Here is a 12508-nt window from a genome sequence, read left to right as displayed (position 1 = left end):
GCGACAGTGTATACTCTCTGAATGTACTACTGCTGTACACTTGTACTGTATCTGGTTTGTAAGAAGGAACTGCAGTTGCTAGTTGCACCAATTGTAGACACAAAATGCTGGAGTAACTCAGCGAAACAGGCAGCATCTCTGGAGAGAAGGAATGGCTGATGTTTCGGGTCAAGACTCTGCTTCAGACTTTTCTTCAGTCTGAAGAAGGGTCTCAACCCAAAACGTCACCCATTCCTTCTCTCCAGAGATGCTGCCTGTCCCGCTGAGTTACTCCAGCATTGTGTACTGTATCTGGGATGTTTATCTAATATGTATTGACACAAAATGCTGGAGTAACGCAGGTGGGTGACGTCTCCTTCTCTCCAGAGATGCTGCCTGCCCTGCCGAGTTACTCCAGCATTTTGTGTCTATCTTTGGTTTAAACCAGCATCTGCAGCTCCTCCCTACACATGTATCCACGTGCTTATGTATATTGATACATATGATACTCTATACAAAAAATGAATTTCACTGTACTATGGAACACATGACATATAAAGTACCATACCATAAAATAGCATACCATTCCTCAAAGTACAATACCATACCATACAATTTTTTTCACACAAAGGGTGGTGGGTGTATAGAACGTGGTACCAGAGGAGATAGTTGAGGCACGGACTATTGCAACGTTTAAGAAATAGTTAGACGGGTATATGGATAGACACAAAATGCTGGAGTAACTCAGCGGGACAGGCAGCATCTCTGGAGAGAAGGAATGGGTGATGTTTTGGGTCGAGACCCTTCCGAAACGGAATACTGATTTTGGATGATCAGCTATGATCATATTGAATGGCGCTGCAGGCTCGAAGGGCCGAATGGCCTCCTCCTGCAGCTATTCTCCACGTCTCCATGTTTCTGTGACTGTGATTCCTCCACCCTGAACCAAAGATACCAGAAGAACTAGGCTCCTCTAGTAAGTGGAAGTAGGCTCCTTTAGTATCTTTGCCCTCTGAGGGGGCGCTGTGAACTGTTTATGTATGTGCTGTTATGTTTGTGTGCCATTGTATGTTCGTTCTTAGTACCTGAACTGATGTACATCACTTTGGTCAACGTGGGTTGTTTTTAAATTTTTGGTCTCCAAATTTGAGGAAGGATATTCTTGCTATTGAGGGCGTGCAGCGTAGGCTTACCAGGTTAATTCCCGGAATGGCGACACTGTCATATGTTGAAAGACTGGAGCAACTAGGCTTGTATACACTGGAATTTAGAAAGATGAGAAGGGATCTTATCGAAACGTATAAGATTATTAAGGGGTTGGACACGTTAGAGGCAGGAAACATGTTCCCAATGTTGGGGGAGTCCCGAACCAGGGGCCACAGTTTAAGAATAAGGGGTAGGCCATTTAGAACGGGGATGAGGAAAAACTTTTTCAGTCAGAGAGTCGTGAATCTGTGGAATTCTCTGCCTCAGAAGGCAGTGGAGGTCAATTCTCTGAATGCATTCAAGAGAGAGCTAGATAGAGCTCTTAAGGATAGCGGAGTCAGGGGGTATGGGGAGAAGGCAGGAATGGGGTACTGATTGAGAATGATCAGCCATGATCACATTGAATGGCGGTGCTGGCTCGAAGGGCCGAATGGCCTCCTCCTGCAACTATTGTCTATAAATGTGCTATACAAATAAAATTGACTTGACTTTGCCCTGAGCTGACACCTATGTCTGTCAATCAGTCGTGCGGTCCCGCCCCACTCTGGGAGCCACGACCACCGGGGATGACGTAATGCAGCGGGCTGAGAGCTCTCGAACGCTTCCGGCGCCGCCATTTTCTCGCCGTCTGATGCAAGCCGAGGGCGAAGGAAGTGCGTCCGCCCGCCCGGTGCCCGCACCACCGACACAGAGACCGCGCAACGGGGCAGGCAGGCTCACACACAAGAGAACAGCCGACATGTCCGACTTCGACAGCAACCCCTTCGCCGATCCCGAGTTCAACAATCCTTTTAAGGTAAAAGGAGGAGGGGAAGGAGCTGCTGGCGGCTGTTGCGCGGGGAGGTGTTGTTGATCAGCGGCCCCGCGGCCTCGGGAAGACGGGAGGAGGGGGGGGGGGGGGAGAGGGGGTAGAGGAGAGGGGGGAGGGGGTAGAGGAGAGGGAGGGGGGGAAGGGGTAGAGGGGAGGGGGGGAGGGCGAGACCGAGAAGGGGGGGGGGAGAGGGCGAGACGGGAGGGTCAGGGCGAGACGGGGAGGGGGGACGGGAAGGGGAGTTAGTGGGGGACGGGAGGGGAGGGTGAACGGGAGGGGCGGACGCGGGGTGGGAGGGGGGAGGGACGAGATTGGGGAAGGGAGGGACTGGAGGGGAGAGGGGACGGGAGGGGAGAGAGTTAAGGGTCTGGAGGGGAGAGGGAACTGGGGACAGGAGAGAGGGAACTGGGGAGGAGAGGGGAGGGACTGGAAGGGAGGGGGGGGGCGAAGGACGAGAGGGGGGAGGGACAGGAGGGGAAAGTGGGGACTGGAGGGCAGAGATGGGGGACGGGCCGGCGCCCTTGAACAGACAAAATAAAAGGGGCTGCGCCCCGGAGTGGGGATGGGGGTCAGTTAAAGGGAGAGGATGGGAGGGGTCTGGAGGAGGAGGAGGGGGAGGGGGGGGGGGGGTCGCAAACAGAGGAGGGAGAAGTCAGAGATGGGGAACAGGAGGAGAAGATGAGATTAAGAGTGGTCTGATGGGGAGACGAGGGGGTGGGTCAGGGGAGTTGGAGGGGGGATGGTCAGTGGAAGTGGGTCAGATTGGGGGGAAGAGGATTGGGGGGAAGAGGAGGGGGGGTACAGGGAGAGGAGGGGAGTCGGGGCGGTCAGAAGGGCGAGAGAAGGTGGCGTCAGATGGGGTGGGGGGAGAGAAGGGGTCGGAGGTAGATGAAGGCGGGGGGTTGGAGGAGGGGGGGAGGTTGTCCGAGACGAGGAGGGGTGAGTGGAGAATGTGTGGGGCTTTTGAGTGTTGGATCAGATGTGGAATGAAAGGGGGAGGTGTAAAAGTCGGAGACATCCGACTGTGTTTGTCGGGAAGGTAGCGCACTTTGAGAGATGGTGGTTTGAGTGGTGGGGGGGATGCTGTTAGTGAACGAATTATGATCTCGCTGTCTTCCGCCTGTTCGCATTGTCATCTTGTGTTTTTATTTGGCGGGTGGCGTTGTTTAAATGTCACACCCGATGCGGGGGTCTTCCCTGTTTGTTTTCTGCGGGTCCTCCCAGTTCGCTGAAACCTCACCGGTAAAATGTTGAGACGACGAACAACAACGTGTGTTTATAATGCGCTTTTAACGTAGTGAGACGTCACGAGACTCCAAAGAGGAGCGCTGTCAAACAAAATTTGACACCAAGTCATTTGGCAGCGGTAGGGCGTACCGCTAAAGTCGCTGACTCCATGATTGCAATATGACCAGACCAGATAAGATAGTCCTTTTCACTGCCAACCAGGGATGAAATGTAAGTTATTTTTAAAAGAAAAAAATACTCGCATTTGTTGAAGGCTTTCCTTGCCTCTTTCAGAATATTCCAAAGGGTTTTACAGTTGCTGAAGAAAGTTAAGTTTTGATAACATACAAAATACATGGCGGGTGGAGTACCTTGTTGAGAATTGTGAAGTTATCCATTTCAGGAAAGGGGAAACGGGTATGAGTATGTTAAATGGTGTGAATTTTGGGAAACCTTGGGCAAAGAGATCTGGATGCCCTTGTGTATAAGTTAATGAAAGCTAATATCTAGGTTCGGAAGGAAAATAATATATTGGACCTTTGTCGCAAGAAAATTTGAATGTATGAGTAAAGATGGAAGCAGGTCCTCCAGCCCACTGAGCCCATTTAAATACCAATTTACACGAGCCCCTTTCTATTTTCTCCAAATTCTCATAAACACTTTGCCCCAGGATTCTACCACTTTTAATTCTACACCAGGAGCAATTTACAGTGGACAATTAACTTGTTGGCAATCTTGGTGCCATAAAGCTGTACAGCATGGAAATAGACTCTTTGGTCCATGGTGACTATGCTGACCAAGTTGGCATATTGGGCTAAATTCATTAGCTTGCATTTGGCCCATGTCGGGCTGAACTCCTCGCTGTATATCTGTCCAAATGTCTAGTAAAAGTCATAATTGTATCTGCTTTTATAGCTGTTTCTGGCAGCACATTCCAGATACAGACTTCCCTATGTGTGGAAAATATTGCGTCTGAGGTCCCTCTTAATTTTCTCCCTTCTCATCTTAAGAGTTTTGGAATCCTCTAGCCTATGGGGAAAAAAAACTGTGAGGATTCACTTTATCCATGTACACCTCAATGAGGCCGCCCCTCAGCCTCTTATATTTTATATAAACATAGAGAATAGGTGCAGGAGTAGGCCATTTGGGCCTTCGAGCCAGCACTATCATTCAATATGATCATGGCTGATCATCCAAAATCAGTACCCCGTTCCTGCTTTTTCCATATATCCCTTGATTCCATTAGCCCTAAGAACTAAATCTAACCCTCTCTTGAAAGAAAAGTCCCAGCCTATCCAACCCCTCCATGTAACTTAAGCCCGGATAATATCCTGGTCCATCTCTTGCACTCTTCAATTTACTGGCATCCTTCCTGCAGTTGGGCAACGAGAAGTCTGCATGGTCCTCTAAGTGTGGTCTCACCAACAGCTTTTACAGCTTAAAAGGATGCAGAGGAAATAAAGCTATTGCAAATAATATGTGAAACATGGCACCGGAGGTCAGGATTGAATAAGGATCACTGGAACCGTTGATGGGCTATTGCATGCTAGCCAATCGTAGTGCTTGTTAGTAGTAGTCCCGCCTAGTATGTGCTTTATAATATTAAGAACTCGCCTACATCAGGCAGTAGATTAGCAGCTCGGAGCTGTAATGTTCTGCAGGTCCTATGCTGTAAGTGCTTCAATAAAATGATGCGTTGTATCTTAGCGTGTACTTAAGTACTTTGTTACATGGTGTCAGAAGTGGGCACGAGGGCCGGACGGGTTTGTAGGCCACCCGTTAGATATGGCGATTTTGTGTAACTTTGCTCGTATATTCTTCACATTTTTTTTTCATTGCTTAAGCTACCATTGTTCCTTTATTGCTACAAGAAGAGATGTAGATGGGCTATTGCATGTTAGCCAATCGTAGTACTTGTTAGTAGTAGTCCTGCCTAGTACGTGCTTTATAATATTAAGAACTCGCCTACGTCAGGCAGTAGATTAGCAGCTCGGAGCTGTAATGTACTGCAGGTCCTATGCTGTAAGTGCTTCAATAAAATTATGCGTTGTATCTTAGCGTACGTAAGTACTTTGTTACAGGAACTAAGGCAGCAGTGTTTCTTCTAAATGTGCCAATGTTTTGCCAAATCGTACAATAATTATGTATGGTCTCCAAGCCCCAATGTTGAATGTTGCTCAACAGTACTTGCAGAATTAATTTCAACCAGGAGATTGTAGCAAAGATTTCCCAGATTGTTTCTACTATGCCAGATCTGCCAAGTGCAGATAGTCTTAGTAGGTTATGTCTTCTACTGTATTTAGTTTAGAAGAATGGGAGATGAAGAAATGCAGAGAATGTTTTTCCTTAACATTTGGCCTAGTCTCTGTCTCAAAACAAGTAGGAATGACGCAAGTTTATTTTTGGTTGATTGTAAACCGATGACATTCTTTATCCAGAATGGCTGTTTGGGGTTTGTTATTGATTGCATTCAAAATGGGTGTCTTAGTATTGGGATTATATTTTGATGTAGATGATCAAACAGGATCTTGTTGAATTGAGTAGCAGTTTTGAAGGGCTGAATGGCTGAATGGCATATCCCTTTTTCTGTAATTCTTGTCATCACTATTGTATTGTGTAAAGCTTTGTAGCTAGTTTGTGGACAGGATTTCCCCCCATATATAATGGCTTGGTAATGGCCAGACAATCTGTTATGGAAGTGTTGATTTTAAATGGTGGGAGGGTGATCTTTGTCAAGTTGAGAATAGACAGGATTTCTGGACCAATGGTTTACAACATGGGTTGGGAGGGGGCACCATGCATTCCAGGAGCTCTCAAGCTATAATAAGAAGCATACAATTGTTAAAAAAGTTTGTCAAAGCGGTAAGAAATTAGCACTCTTGACATGTGAACTGCACTGGACATGTGAGCTGTGCTGGACTTTGTAAGGACAGTTCCCAGCTGTCCTTACAAATCTACATATTAGCTCCAGCTCCTTCAGTGCTCCTTTATTCAGCTTTTTCTGCAAGGGGAACATTCAAAAGCTTTCATTCAAAAGTTTGGACCCACTGTTCTAGTCAGCACTTCTGAGAACATAAAAAGGAGAAAAAAAAGCACGATTGAGCTAATTTACTACTTGTGTCTTGTTCAACTTTCAATTAAATTATGGATGTTCTGTCTTCCCAATGTTTGAAATAATTTTTCTGCTCATTCAGAATGAAGTGTCAATGAGAAGGTGACAATTCTGAAAATGGGTGGGTCAAGAGTGTTATTCACCATGATGGGCATTTGAAAGATTTTGTTTCCCTCTGGCTAGACAGCAGGTGGATGTGAAATGGGAGATCAAGGAAACATCTGTTGGGGAGATCAGAAAAGGGTTGTGTGACGACTGAACTAGTTTATTTTTGAAATGTATAATATTTCATCTTTGTGTACCATGCAGCCAGAAAGTTGGCTAAATGTTTTGAAAGTGACCTTGAGGCTGATGTTGTTTTGAATAATCTTCCCCCCACCTCTTTTATTTTTGTAGAGTCAGATCACAAAAATTGAAGAGTGCCAAGGCCAATGGTCACATTTTTTAATGTTCACCGTGCGCCCCTAAAATTTCATACAATTGTGGAAAACTTGCAGTTTTGAAGGAGATGATTCAGCCCATTGTGTTGGCAGCAGTTGAGAAAGCTTTTAAATATATATACCTACCTTCAATACTTGGTCCATAGCTCTGCAGGTCTTTGCTCTTCAATTATGCGACAAACACGTATAAAGTGAGGGTTTCTGCCTCTAAACAGTTGCTGACAGTGAATTCTAGTCTCCTATCATCTTTTGCATGAAATTAATTTCCTTGAAATTCCCCTGCTAGTTATTTCAAGCCTATCTCCCTCGGCTAAGGAAAATATATTTTGGTGATCCTGGCATCACTGGAAGACCTATCCTTGTTGTCCTTATTGCTTATTTGTTACCTATCCTTGTTGTCCTTATTGCCCTTGAAGTTTGTGGAGAGCAGTTGCTTTTCATTGCTAGTGTGTTCCACTGTGTTGATGGGGAGAGTTCTAGGATTTAGACTTGGATAGAGGAACAGTTATGTATTTCCATGTTAGGATAATGTACAACTTTGAGGAGGACATAGAAGTGGTGGTATTCCCATGTCAGTTACCATTGCCTTGTATGATGGTGGAGGTTGTGGATTCGAGGAATGTTGAACCATTTTGTAGGCAGCATGTTCTGCAGCTACTCTGCCGCAATGGTGGAAGGAACAGTGAACTAGGTGCCCAACAAGTGAGCTGATTTGTCCAGAGTGGTGGAAATCTTACATTCTTGAAGCAGCGTTCATTTAGGCAAGTTGAGCATAATCTTGACATGTAAATGGTGGAGGGACTTTGGGTATCTTGCCTCGTGACAATCCAGCCCTTGTCTCATTCTTGTATTCACATTATTTTTTGTGGATAGTCTACTTGAGCTTCTGATCAATCCCTCTCCATTGAATACCGAAGAAGTAGGATTTGACATTCAGTGACATCACCGTTGTTAAGGTTAGGTGACTATCATCTGTGTGAAAGAACTTTTACTGATCTACCCTGGAAAAAAAGTTCTGTTAGTTATTTCAAGTCTATGCCTCCTCAGCTGAGAAAAAAAAATATTTTAGTGATCTGGGTGAGCCAATATTTGTTGCCTATTCTTATTATCTTTGGAAGTACAAGGAACTATCGATGCTGGAATCTTGCGTGGGACAGTGTGCTGGAGGAACTCGGCAGGTCAGGCAGCATCTCTGAAGGATATAGATGGGTGATGTTTTGGGTCGGGACCCTCCTTCAAAATTATTGCAGAAGGCGGGGAGAAACCTCTTAGCAATGGTCATTGACTGGCACTTTGGCACAATTATTTGTTACTTCTCGGGCCTGTCTGAATAATATCTAGCCTATGTTGCAAATGAACAGCGAGTGGAGCATTTCATTTGGGGAGCATTTGTAAATGGATTTGAACATTGCGCAGCCATCAGCAAACAACCTTGCTTGTGGTTCACATTTCTACACCCTGTCTCCCTCTGTATCCGATAAATCATCCTATGATAAATCATCTAAAAGTGTTGTCGTTCAATGACCTATACTATACCGCATAACCTTAACTATATATGAGCCCAAATTTTCAATGTAACTGCTTTGCTTTATAACCTGGCTACTGAAGGAATGCACTATATGCTTTATTTAAAACATCTCTTCTATCTATCATGCTACCTTTTTAAATGTGCATTTCATTCCTCCACATATTACAATTCTGTTGTGTTGCATCTCCTCTTACCACCATTCTCTGGATTAAATTCAATTTACTACTTTGCAAATAACATCCATCCATTCAAGAGCACCCATGTATCATTAACTTCTGCGTCCTACTGCTGAGACAATTGATCCAATTCCCCACTTTCCCTTTCATCTCACTTTAACATTTTTGACCACCTAGTCACATGGGATCTGTTTTTGTCTTGCAGACTACATCAAATGCACGGCCTTCATCAGCCCTCCTTGCTGTCACCACAGCTTAAATTTTATTATTCCGAAGTAATCTCCTGTATGCCCGTGATTAATCTGTAACTGCTCCGTGAGAAACGGTTACAATGTGAGATCCAACTGGTATTTTTGCTCGGTATTTTCAGCAAATTCTTACTCTTCATTTTCAGCAACTGGAGTTTTTGATTCAATGTTGGTACTCCTTTAATCCTCTGACACTAGCCCCTTATCAGATGTAAGCTTCCAATTTTCTTTCCTTAATTTGAAACCCAACTGGAATGATTTTGAGACAGATGTTTGAGTTTTGGTTACCGACTAAAGGGGTAGATGGAAATCCTGTCCGAGAGCAGAGACTTCTTTAAGAATTGCATTCCTGGAAGAGAAGTGGCTATAAATTCAACTGCCATTTTCTTTGTGAGCCTTTTCATTTGGATGGCTATTAATTTGGTGATTCTGCCAACGGAATTAGTTCCAGCCCACTTTCAATCAGGCTCTTTAATATGCGAGGGATAAATTCCTGATCTTCCAATCTTATCTCTTTGCACTGTCTTTTTATCTGCACTTTCTCTGTAGCCATAACACTATATTCTGAGCTCTGTTTACTTTTTCCTTTGCACTACCTGATGTACACTTGCAGTGTGCAAGCAAAACAGTTTTTCACTGTATCCTGGTACACATGATAACAGTTTTGTTACGGCCAACTAAATATGGGCCTGCAACAAACAGGCTAAAATAAGTTCTGACTGCATGTTAGGAAATCTGTGCTGTTCATATCTTTTACATTAATTTTTCTGATAATATTTGGCTAATTAAAATCTCCCTTTACTACTGCCTTTGTATACTAAAGAACAATCTCTTCAAAATCTCTTGGACTGTTTGGCAAACTATTGAACATGTCCAGTAGTATGATTGGACCCAAGTGGGCTCATTTGAAAGGAATGTATTCTCCTTCTCACTGCAATATTGGTTCAAAAGCCAATGTTACCACCTTTCTCCTTTTGATTTTTCTGTGTTTCACTAAAACCCCTGCAATCAGTACCTCGTTGCCATTTCTGCTTTTCAAGCAATAATTATGATTATAATATCATCCTTTCACATATTCTGGCCCACAATCCAGCTGACAAACTGATACACTTGGGCAACTGCACAATATCCCAAGATTTAAAAAAAAGGATATCTTTCTAACATGGTGAAGAGCAAGGAGGAGGGAATGCAAATTCCAATTGGTTATCCCATTGACAAAATGCAGGGTGAACTATCTTGTTATAGTTAAAACACTTATTTCACCAGAGAGACAAGTGCATATTCTCCTAGCAACACCCTGAATACATGCTTCGTACCTTTTTTGGATTGAAACATCATCCGAGTGGGATATTGCAAGGATGTCTACATCACCGTCAAGAACAGTTGAGAGTGAGCAACAAATGCCAGATCCCAGGAAATGATTTTTATTAAAAAGTACTGTCCTAAGCAGGTACCAATTACGTTTGGACTGATCATATCTTTTCTTCAATCTGGCTTCAATAACGACAGCAAAAGCACTGCCGCAAGATGATGAATATTGAAACTCCACAATGATACCTGTAGATGGCAGCTCCTGATTATGCCTGACAACTCCAAGTCAACAGGATTTGTTTTATAACTGCCATTAAGTCCATCTTAATTAGACCATACAAAGAGGTGTTCTTGGCTCTTGTCGCCAGAAAGCATCTATGCAGCTTTGATAAGTATGATAATTTGATAAGAATTCTCAAAACTACTGGTTTTAAAAATCTCTTCCCAGAACAAATTATTTTCTAGCGGGTTTTTTTTATTGGTAGCTCCACCATGCCTTGAGGGAAAAGAAACCACCCTATAAATGTTTGAAGGCTGAGGTCCAACAAAAAAACCCATGATGTAAAGAACAGACGGTGGGTGCATGAGATTTAGCAACTTGCTAATATCCATAACATGTGGATTATTCATTGTTAGGGCCATCTTGGCAGAAGGACTACTTCAGTCCATTAAGATGGATTCTGGATCAGTTCCTGTGTAACTCCACTTAAGAAAGGAGGGAAAGAGAAAACGGGGAATTATAGACCAGTTAGCCTTGCATCGATAGCGGGGCAGATGCTTGGTTCGATTACTACAGATGTTATAGCAGTGCAATGGGTGGGGGGGGGGGGTGGGGGAAACTTTTCTCTTCTCTTCCTCACGGCGCGAGGTGCGGCTCGGCTGCTGGGCCTAACATCGCCCAGTTCGGCTTGGCTGCTGGACTTAACAGTGCCCGGTGCAGCTCGGCCGCGGGACTTAACATCGCCCGGTGCGGCTCGGCTGCGGGACTTTACATCGCTGGTGCGGCTCGACCACGGGACTTTACATCGCCCGGTGCGGCTCGGATGCGGGACTTAACATCGCCCGGTGCGGCTCGGCTGCGGGACTTTACATCGCTGGTGCGGCTCGACCACGGGACTTAGTTGCGCAAGGCTTGGTCGCGGGGCCTTTCATCGCTGGTGCGGCTCGGCCGTGAGACGCTTCAGCGCCCGGTGCGATTCGGCCGGGGGGACTTCCATCCCCTTGCGGGGACTGTGCGGGTCGGTCGGGGACGAGCTGTCTGTCCGTGGGCGTGGGGAAGAGAGTGGAAGTTTTGTTGCCTCCATCACAGTGAGGGGGTGTTTGGAGTCACTGTGATGGACGTTTGTGTTGGGGCTATGTGTCTTGTGTTCTTTTTTTTCTATGACTGCTATGTAGTTTCGTTCAGTACTTCGGTACCGAATGACAAATAAAGCTCTGTTATACTGTTATACTGTTATAATAGGAAAGCAGTGACAGGATCGGTCAAAGTCAGCATGGATTTATGAAAGGAAAATCATGCTTGACTTAATCTTCTGGTATTTTTTGAGGATGTAACAAGTAGAATGGATAAGGGAGAGCCAGTGGATATGGTGTATCTGAACTTTCAAAAAGTCTTTGACAAGTTCCCACACAAGAGATTAGTGTGCAAAATTAGAGCACATGGTATTGGGGGTAGGGTATTGACATGCATAGAGAACTGGTTGGCAGACAGGAAGAGTAGGAATTAACAGGTACTTTTCAGAATGACAGGCAGAGACTAATGGGGTGCAGCAATGCTTGGTGCTGGGACCACATTTATTTACAATTTTTATTAACAATTTAATCGAGGGAATTAAACAATAGACAATGGGTGCAGGAGTAGGCCATTCGGCCCTTTGAGCCAGCACCGCCATTCAATGTGATCATGGCTGATCATTCACAATCAGTACCCCGTTGTAACATCTCCAAGTTTGTGGGTGACACAAAGCTGGGTGGCAGTGTGAGCTGCGAGGAGGATGCTATGAGGCTGCAGGGTGACTTGGATTGGTTGGGTGAGTGGGCAGATGCATGGCAGATACAATACAATGTGGATAAATGTGAGGTTATCCACTTTGGTGGCAAGAACAGGAAGGCAGATTATTATCCGAATTAAGAGAATTATTGCCAGATTAGGAGAAGGGGAGGTGCAACGAGACCTGGGTGTGCTTGTACATAAGTCACTGAAAGTAAGGCAGTGAGGAAAGCTAATGGCATGTTGGCCTTCATTGCGACAGGATTTGAGTTTCGGAGCAAGGAGGTTCTACTGCAGTTGTACAGGGCCCTGATAAGACCGCACCTGGAGTATTGTGTGCAATTTTGGTCTCCTAATTTGAGTAAGGACATTATTGCTATTGAGGGAGTGTAGCGTAGGTTCATCAGGTTAAATCCCAGGATGGCGGGAAAGACATATGAAAGAATGGGTCGACTTGGCTTGTATTCACTGGAATTTAGG

At 44.9% G+C, this 12508-nt stretch overlaps 1 protein-coding gene across 2 annotated transcripts in view; it reads left to right on the top strand.

Annotated features, from left to right (window-relative positions):
• The first annotated feature begins 1802 nt into the window (after positions 1-1802).
• scamp1 (secretory carrier membrane protein 1) overlaps positions 1803-12508 on the top strand; it is a 40830-nt gene continuing 30124 nt past the window's right edge. The window contains exons 1-2 of one of the 2 annotated variants that reach the window (XM_078396751.1): positions 1803-1981; positions 3295-3454. Coding sequence is in view for 1 of the 2 variants with exons in the window: in XM_078396750.1 (XP_078252876.1) it covers positions 1817-1981 (165 nt within the window). In the remaining variant the exon portion in view is untranslated. The remainder of the gene's footprint in view (positions 1982-3294; positions 3455-12508) is intronic. The other variant, XM_078396750.1, reaches the window with a different exon arrangement.

Source organism: Rhinoraja longicauda, chromosome 3, assembly GCF_053455715.1.
Source record: "Rhinoraja longicauda isolate Sanriku21f chromosome 3, sRhiLon1.1, whole genome shotgun sequence".
Taxonomy (NCBI): domain Eukaryota; kingdom Metazoa; phylum Chordata; class Chondrichthyes; order Rajiformes; family Arhynchobatidae; genus Rhinoraja; species Rhinoraja longicauda.
This window is presented reverse-complemented; position numbering and strand designations above follow the sequence as displayed.